Below are 8,328 nucleotides of genomic sequence, written 5' to 3'. Positions count from 1 at the left end.
GGACATTTTATTATTTAAGGCCTGACAACTGATGAATGACTCATAGGAGGAGCTTGGGCTCGTAAATCTAAAGATAGCAGGGTCCCAGCTGGGGCTGGAGGCTTTGGGGAAAGAGGGAGCTCTATTTTGTCTGCAGATGTTTTTCCCGTTGGGGTAGGATTGCAGCGAGGCAGGGCGAGTTATTTATTCCTCCTGCACGGAGATAGCTGGGTGAGAGCGGCAGCCGGCTCTGAGTCACTGCTGTGACGTGCAGCAGAGGGCTCCTGGGGCTGTTAATGGTCTGCGAGCCAGGCCCGGCTCTTCCAGCACCCCTGGGTGTCGGATGGGTGGCCCTGGGGGCGAGGATGGGTGCCCTGGGGACACCGACTGCTCCAGGCCTGGCTCCTCCAGCACCGCTGGCTGTAGGACGGGTGTCCCCACAGGCAGGGGCTGTGTCCCTAAAGACAGCACAGCCGTGGTGCCACCCATGGGTGCTGTGACCCCCCCCAGAGCCGGACTGTGGCATGGGTGCCCTGTGCTTGGTGCTGGCTGCCCGGGAAAGGCAAACGTAGCGGGTCCAGGAGGGGAAGCAAACAGATGATGCAAGGGTGCTGCCCTTTTGCACAAAAACCACAGCCAGTGTCTGAGCGGGCTCTGCTCTGCCTCGGGGGGTGGGGGAGACCTTGCTATCGCAGGAAAAGAGCAAATTTTCCCGAAGCTAACAGAAAATGGGTTCTTCGGGAGGTGCCTCGCTGCACTGCTCTCCCCCCCCTGCACGCTAACAATGGGCCTGGAGGAACGCTGAGCGCTTCGTGCAGCAACGAGACAACCCCGCTCACCACATGCCGTGGCCCTCAGCGCCTCGATCCATTATTCAGTCAGGGCCTGGGCTGTTTTATTTTTCTCTTTTTTTCCCCCAAGAGGCTCTCCTAGACAATAGGGCTGCCCGCTCGTGCTCCCACAGCGCCGGGCACAGCTCCGCACCGACATCTGCTGCGCCCCAAGGGAGCTGAGTGAGAGCGTGGGGTCAGGGCAGGCGATGCCCCCCCGCCATCCCTCTCCTTCCACACACCAGCTTTTAACACTTTTGGCTTTCGGGCTTTGAAAATTAAACAATTTGTGGTTTACCACAGCGGCACCACGCAGCAGCGTGGCCCCGGGGTATGAGGGAGGCTCTGCTGAGGAGGAGGAGGAGAAGGAGGAGGAAAGGGGGGGGGGAGCAAACCGGGTCCCCCAACAACCCCCAGCCTCGCTCCGAGCCCCCCTCACGCCCCCCAACCCTTCTCCGGTCCCTGTGTGGAGCCGAGCCCCGGGGCCGAGGCCGTGAGGCGGCTCCCGGGGCCGGGCAGGGCCGAGCCGAGCCGCGCCGCCCCCATGGCCGTCCCCGCCCCGTAGCCGCCATGGCGGCGGTGTTCGCCGCCCTGAGAGTTCTCCTCGGGCTCTTCTTCCTCCTGGCCGGCGCCGTGAAGCTCACGGACCGGCTCTCGGCCGAAGTGCACCGGCACATGGTGAGGGGGAGCCGGGGGCTGGGGGCTTCGGAGGCGTAGGGAGGGGTTTGGGACTCGAGGGAGGCGTCGGAGACATAGGGGGGGCGCTTCAGGGGCTGAGGGGGGCTTCGGAGCCTGAGGGGGGGCTTCGTGGGCGGCCTGAGGGGGGCTTTGGGGTTTGAGGGGGGTGTTTGGAGTCTTAGGGGGGTGTTTGGAGTCCTAGGGGGGGCTTTGGAGACTGTGGGAGGTTTTGGAGATGGTGGGGGGCTTCAGAGTCTGAGGGGGGCTCTGGAGCCATAAGGGGGGCTTCAGAGCCTGAGGGGGGCTTCGTGGGCGGCCTGAGGGGGGATTTGGGGTTTGAGGGGGGGTTCAGAGTCCTAGGGAGGGCTTTGGAGACTGTGGGGGGCTTCAGAGCCCTAGGTGGGCTTCAGAGTCCAAGGGTGGTTTTGGAGCCATAGTGGGGGCTTCAGAGCTGTAAGGGGGGCTTTGAAGCCTGAGGGGGACTTCATGGGTGGCCTGAGGGGGGATTTTGGGGCTCAAAGGGGGCTTCAGAGTCCTAGGGGGGTCTTTGGAGACTGGGGAGCTTCATGCGGGGCTTCAGAGTCTGAGGGTGGTTTCAGAGCCATAAGGGGGGCTTTGGAGCCTGAGGGGGGCTTCAGAGCTGGAGCTGGGCCCCTCTGGCCGTCCCCAGCAGGCGCAGTTCGTCCGCTTCGCCGAGGTCTTTCCCCTCAAGGACTTTGGCTTCGCCCCCGATCCTGACCCGTACCTGGCGGCCGTCGGCTGGGTGGAGGCGGTGGCCGGGCTGCTGCTGGCCGTCGGCCCCCAGCTGCTGCAGGAGATCAGCAACTTTGTGCTCAGCATCGTCATGATGGGTGAGAGACGGCGGGGTGGGGGGCTCGTGGCCCCCGGTACCCCCCTTGACACCTCCCGCGCCCCCTTTTCCAGGTGCCATCTACACGCTGCTGGTGCTGCGCGAGCCCCTGGCCATGTGCGCCCCCGCCACACTCTGCCTCGGCCTCCTGCTGCTGCTCAACATCCGCGGCTACGGAGCCCCCGTCAAGCCCAAATTCGAGTGACCGGAGGAAGGAAGGACGGATGGACAGACGGATGGAGGGAGGCCAGACCCCTGGGGTGTTTTGGGGGGCTGCGAGGTAATGTGGCGCTGCTGGGTGGTGTGGCCCTGCTGCTGGCAGGGCGCTGCAGGATGGAGGCTGTGGCACCGCTGCCGCTCTGGTGCTGAACCAGCACGAGGTGGTTGGGTCCTCCCATGCCGGGCTGGCGCTGGCTCTCGTGGGGGCTTTCATATTTTGGAATAAAGCCTCTGTTTTTTCATGTTTTGCTTCCGCTGGTTGTTTCTGCCTCCCCCGGTGCTGAGCTGCAGGGGACATCGTGAGGCTGGGAGGTCCCTGAGTCTTGGGAGGGGAGGCTGGTGGGGTGCTGGGGCAGCAAATATGGGAAATATGTGGGCAGCACATTGGGGTGGACAGCCAGCAATGGGAGCCCGTGTGGGGCAGGAGCCCTGTGGCTGTCTGGAGCCACCCTGCAACGTGCCAGGCCACCCAGCGGGGTGACAGCAGCCCCACGGTCCCCCAAGCCCTGTGCCTGGATGGACTCAGGCAGGTACTTTCTGGGGGTCTTACTCCATTGGGGTGGGGTCTGTAGGGACCCATCTGTTCTCCAGAACAGATCGAGTCCCCTGGGGATGGGCACTGCACAGTGGCAGCTTGGCTGAAGCCCAGGATCACATCTGAACCTTGTGCATCTTCCAGCGAAGCAACTGGGACAGATCTGGGGTGAGATGAGGCTCTCAGAGAGGTGCAGCAGCCCCCAGTGCCACCACCGGGACCTGAGCCACCAACCAAGGGGACAGGCTCCCTGTCCCAAGGCAGCAGGGAGGGGGGAGCTTCCCCTTTGCAGGGCTGGGGGGGGGGACACCCGGGGGCTGTGCTCCCGCTGAATCCCCCTTTGAAGCAAACAAAAGCCCGAGGAGGCAGATTCCTGCTTTGATCCCTTTTGCCTTGCCCCCCTTTCTCCCAGCTGCTGAGTGCAGAAACTTGACCTCTGCTGCTTTCATGCGGGGCCTGGGAAATGGCCCTGGAAGGGGATGGGGGCACTGGGGAGGGGGGGCACAGCCACCACCACCCCCGTGCCCCCAGCCAGTGTGCTGGTGGCGGGGGTCTTAGCGTGGCTCCAGCGTGGCCGCCCCCATTACAAACACACGCAGGTGCCTCCCTGCTCCAGCTGCCCCCCCGCACGCTCTCACCCCCACATGGGCTGGGGGGGGGGGCTGGAATCAGGCGTCCCCTGCCTCCCCCAGCCCTCCCCGAGCATTTAAAGCTTCCAGCAGCTCGGCCAGGCAGCGAGGAGCAGCCGGAGGGGACACGGGGTAAGCGAGCTCAGTGTGGTGGGAGGGAGCTGGGGGCGACCCCCTGGTTATGGGGTGCGGCGTGGGCGGGTGCATCCCTGCGCCAGTTCCTCCAAAAAGGCAAGGGAAGAGGGAAGCGTTGAGGGAGCTGGAGGGGTTTTTAGGGGTCTGCGAAATAATTCAAGCCCCCTGGGATGAGCCCACCCGCTCAGCAGCCCGAGTTCTCCGTGCCTTGGTGTGGGGTTGGGTGCTGTGCGCACCGGATCTGGCCCTGCTGCGCTGGAAGACGCCCGCGGGGTGACTCAGAGCCGTCGGCAAGGTGTGGGCAGGCCGTGCTGCGAGGTGAGATTGCTGCAGCCCTGGGCTACGGGAATTGCACCAGAGAGAGGTTTTTCCGTGTCCAGGATTTGGGGAACAAGGGGGTGCCTGCCCCGTGCTGGTGCCCCCTTCCCCATCCCCATCACCTCTACGCCCCGACGCGCCCCGAGCCGCTGGGGGACTTTCCCCACGGGGATTTTGGGGTGCTGGGAGCGAGAAGAAGCAGAAGACGGAGCAACAGCAGCAGGGCTGGAGGGCGTTCGTGCAGCCCCCGGCGAGCTCAGGGCTGCGAGGGCGGCGTCAGGCGGCGTTAAGCCCCGCAGCTGCGAGCTGGAGCCAGCTCAGCACCTCCGGGTGCCGCTGTCTGCGCCTCTGCCCCTGGGCCGTGGCGCAGCTGCGCCTGCCGGTCCCCGGGGAGCGCCGGGCTGGCGGAGCCCCCGGCTGCCTGGCGGCGTGGGGGCGTGCGGCTGGGGGGGCTGGGATGGCTCCCGGAGCCCGTCAGCTCCCTCGGGGTGAGGAAGAGCGGAGCCTTTTTGCTAGCAACCCCACGGGGCAGCTCGTGTCCGGTGCTGAGCAGTTGTAGGCGCCAAGCTGGGGTTGTTCCACCCGGTTCAACGCCCCCGCCACGTGCCGTAGGTCCCTGATTGTCCTCTGCTCTTTGCAGGAGCCCGGGATGAACGGCTCGGCACCGGGGCTGCTGCCGGCGGAGCTCCCCGGCGCGTGCGTGCCCCGCGACCCGGTGCAGTTCGTGCTGGTGCCGGCCGTCTACTGCTTGGTGCTGTGCGTGGGGCTGCCGGGCAACCTGGTGGCCTTGCTGGTGTTCCTGCAGAGCGGCAAGGTGAGGAAGGCCATCCGCATCTACCTCATCAACCTCACGCTGGCCGACATCCTCTTCAACCTCACCCTGCCCCTCTGGATCCCCTATTACCTGGCCGGGGGCAACTGGCTGCTCTCCGAGGCCGCTTGCCGCCTGGCCGGGGCCACCTACTACGTGGCCACCTACAGCGCCGTCACCTTCATGGCTCTCATCAGCTTCAACCGCTACTGCGCCGTGCGGGCGGCGCGGCCGGCGCTGCCTCTGACCGGGCGCCGCGGCGCCGCGTTGGCCTGCGCCCTGGCGTGGCTACTGGGGCTGGGCTGCGCCGTGCCCACCCTGGCCGCCCGGCAAACCTTTCCGGCCCGCACCGGGGCCACCAGCTGCTTCGAGCAGCACGCGCGGCACCGAGCCTACGCCTACGCCATGGTGGGTTTCTTCGCCGCCGCCTTCCTGGTGGTGCTGGGCACCTACGTCTCCGTCGCCCGCTCGCTCTCGGCGCCCGCTGTCACCGCCGCCTCGCCGGGCTCGCACCGGCAGCAGGCACGCGCCATGGTGCTGGGGATGCTGCTGGTGTTCGTGGTGTGCGTGGCCCCCTACCACCTGACGCTGGCCCCCTGGGTGGGCAGCCGGCCCCCCGTGCCTCCCTGCGGGCCCCCGGCCGTCCTGGACGTGCTGCACGCGCTGAGCGTGGCCCTGCTCAGCCTCAACAGCTGCCTCGACCCCCTCGTCTACTGCTTCTGCATCCGCCGCTTCAGGGCTGACCTGGGCCGGACCCTGCGCAAAGCCGCCCGGTGCCTCCCGCTCCCCCCTCAAGCCCCCGATGCGCCCGTCCCCAGCGTCCGTGCGTCCTCCTTCACCTCCTCGTAGCGGCTGGGGGTTCCTGGTATCCTGCCCCCCTCCCAGTGCCGCGGTCCCAAAGGGTTGGGGTCCCCAGCAGGGCGATGGGCGCAGCTCCCGAAGCAGGGAGCGATGAAGGGGGAGCTGCTGCCTTGCACGCCCCCACTCCATCCACCCCCGCTCCGCTCCCGGCGCATCCCCACGCGCTCACAGCCCACGGTTTCCACCCTCGCACGGATCCTGCACCCAGCGCTCGCACGCGCCAGGAGGGCGCCTTCCCCGGCGAGGGTGGGGAGAGGGTGGGACAGGGCAGGGGGTGGCGTGCGGGGTCCTGTCCCCTCCTGGGGGGCTCCATCCCGCGGGGATATGCGTAAAGACACCGACGCTTTGAGCTGGGCTGCCTGGGGGGGGCTTTTTGGGGTCCCATCCCACGGCGTTGGCATCCTCACTCCTGCATCCTGCCTGCTCCCTGCCAGGATTAAAAATGAACGAGCCAACGGCTGCCGAGTCTCCTTGCTGCGCTGCACACCGAGCAGCACCGGCCGCTCCTGCAGACGGGACAGAGCCGGGCACGGGGAGACCCCCCCGGCACCCCCATCCCCATGCACCCTGCTCCTGCCCCAGGACCCACGGGGGGGGGACCCAGCAGCCCCCGATCCCCCACCCCAGCTGCGTGCAGGCCTCCCGGGGTGCCGGTGCCTTGCTCATGGGCAGCGCAGCCCCCAGCCCCGCTCACGCCGCCGCTGCCTCCCCGGAGAGCCCTCGCGCTCAGCGGGGGCGGCGGAGCCGGCGCAGGGCCGTGGGCGTCTGCAGGGGCGGAAGATGGTGTTTTCCCAGCCCTGTCTCGTTCCTGCTGCTGCCTCAGCTCTGCCTCCCCGGCACGGTGCGAAGGTGAGCGGTGGGCGCTGCGCAGCCGGGTGGGATTCAGGGTGGCGCGGGGCACGGGGTGCTGGTGGGGATGGGGGGGACGCGGGGGCTTCAGGTGCCCCCCTCTTGGGGGTGTCACCCCCCAGCACGGGGCTCTCAGTGCTTTGGAAGGAACGAAGAGGCATGAGGCAGGGGGAAAAGGGGTTTTGGGGGGGGTCCTGCTGGCATCGCACGGCCTCAGACCCCCCCACCACGCCCCCAGCACCCCAAATCCTGTGTCCCAGTCGCTGTGTTCTTCACGGAGCTGTGCCCACTGATTGTGCTGCTCCTGCTGCGGGATGGATGCACCCCTCTGGGTGTGCTCCCCCCTGGGCAGAGCTGCTGCACCCCAACCAGGTGGGCACCCAGGTGGGGGCCCTGCCCCATGGGTGCTGCCGGGTGACGGCTGCGCTTGGGGGTCACAGCTCAGCGGTGATTTATTCAGGGCTGCAGGGGAGCAAAGCTGGGGGAGTGGGGTCTCTGCGCGCCACAGGGAAATACGCACAATCTCGAGGCTGGGAGACCCACACACGGATATTTTCAGGGTGCTGGGGTGCACCTGGGTGCTCAGCTCTGCTTCGGCACAGCCAAACCCCGTGGCCAGGCTGGATGGAGCAACTCTCCACGTGCCGCGGTGCCCTGCCTCAGCAGAGCCGTGCTGGTGCTCCACGCCGAGCCCACCCCGTTGTTCTCCTTGTGGAGTAGGGGTTGTCCCAGCCACGCTCGACTCCCCCCGTTCTTCTCCTTTTGGAGCACGCATTAAATATTAATCCTTTTATGTAACTTCTCAGGGAGGTGGGCAGAGCTCTGCTCCCCCTCTGCGTGCACGCAGGAGCTCCCGTGCCAGGTGGAAGTGCCGCGGGGCCGGACGAGGGCTGGGGCTCACCCACACGGGGTGCAACGGGATTACCGGGGGGGTGTCCTTGAGTCCCAGGAGCTGGGCAGCCCCAATTTGGGCTCTGGTGACCCCCAAGGGTTTGCTCAGAGGGGTGGGACAGCGATGGGGACCACGGGGCTGCTGAGCTGCCGTGCCCACCTGCCTGGTGACACGGCCGTCCTGGGACATGGCCACGGCCACGGCTGCTTCAAACTGAACTTCAGGAGCTCCCCCGAGCCGTGTTCTTGCCCTGGCACAGCGGGTGGCTTCGGGGAGGGCACGATGCCAGGGCCGGGCACGTGCCGCCGTGGTGCCGCTGCCGCCACCGCGCGCAGCGAGGCGTTAACCGGCTCATTGTTCCGCTGCACTTGTAACCCGCACGCGCCTTAATTATTATTATTAGCAAATTACATCGCCCGGTGCGAGGGGCTCTGCGGGCGGGCGGCTGCTGACGGCCCCGTGGCTGCCCCGGGGGAGGCTGAGCCCCTCGTGGGCAGCCCCAAGACCCCGGAGCGAGACCCGGGCAGGCAAGCGGGGTCCCGGGGGAGGTGTTGGGGGGTGGGATGCCCATGGTCTGGGGGGGATGCCTACAGTCTGGGGGCTTATCTACAGGCTGGGGGGACGCCCATGGGCTGGGGGGGATGCCCATGGGATGGAGGGATGCCTATGGACTGGGGGATGCCCATGGGCAGGGGGGGATGCTCATGGTTTGGGGGGGATGCTCATGGGCTGGGGGGGGTGC

At 67.1% G+C, this 8,328-nt stretch overlaps 2 protein-coding genes across 3 annotated transcripts; both read left to right on the top strand.

The window, feature by feature from the left end:
* The first annotated feature begins 1,344 nt into the window (after positions 1-1,344).
* Positions 1,345-2,798, top strand: TMEM35B (transmembrane protein 35B). Of its 2 annotated transcripts, none has more exons than XM_084497138.1 (3): positions 1,345-1,487; positions 2,158-2,338; positions 2,412-2,798. In XM_084497138.1, the coding sequence occupies exons 1-3, from the start codon at positions 1,380-1,382 to the stop codon at positions 2,540-2,542; spliced, it is 420 nt and encodes a 139-aa protein (XP_084353264.1). In that variant the 5' UTR covers positions 1,345-1,379; the 3' UTR covers positions 2,543-2,798. The 2 variants fall into 2 exon arrangements, with proteins under 2 accessions (XP_084353264.1, XP_084353265.1); XM_084497139.1 differs by having other exon boundaries at positions 1,346-1,487; positions 2,161-2,338.
* A 2,024-nt stretch (positions 2,799-4,822) lies between these two features.
* LOC311423416 (platelet-activating factor receptor-like) lies at positions 4,823-5,833 on the top strand (the record flags this gene model as incomplete). The annotated part of the gene is made up of 1 exon (XM_084497354.1): positions 4,823-5,833. The coding sequence occupies one exon, from the start codon at positions 4,823-4,825 to the stop codon at positions 5,831-5,833; it is 1,011 nt and encodes a 336-aa protein (XP_084353480.1).
* Between the last annotated feature and the right edge of the window lie 2,495 nt (positions 5,834-8,328).

The sequence above is a fragment of the Aythya ferina genome (assembly GCF_964211825.1).
Source record: "Aythya ferina genome assembly, chromosome: 24".
Taxonomy (NCBI): Eukaryota; Metazoa; Chordata; class Aves; order Anseriformes; family Anatidae; genus Aythya; species Aythya ferina.
The sequence above is the reverse complement of the archived record's forward strand: the minus strand, read 5'-3'. Positions and strand labels throughout refer to the sequence as shown.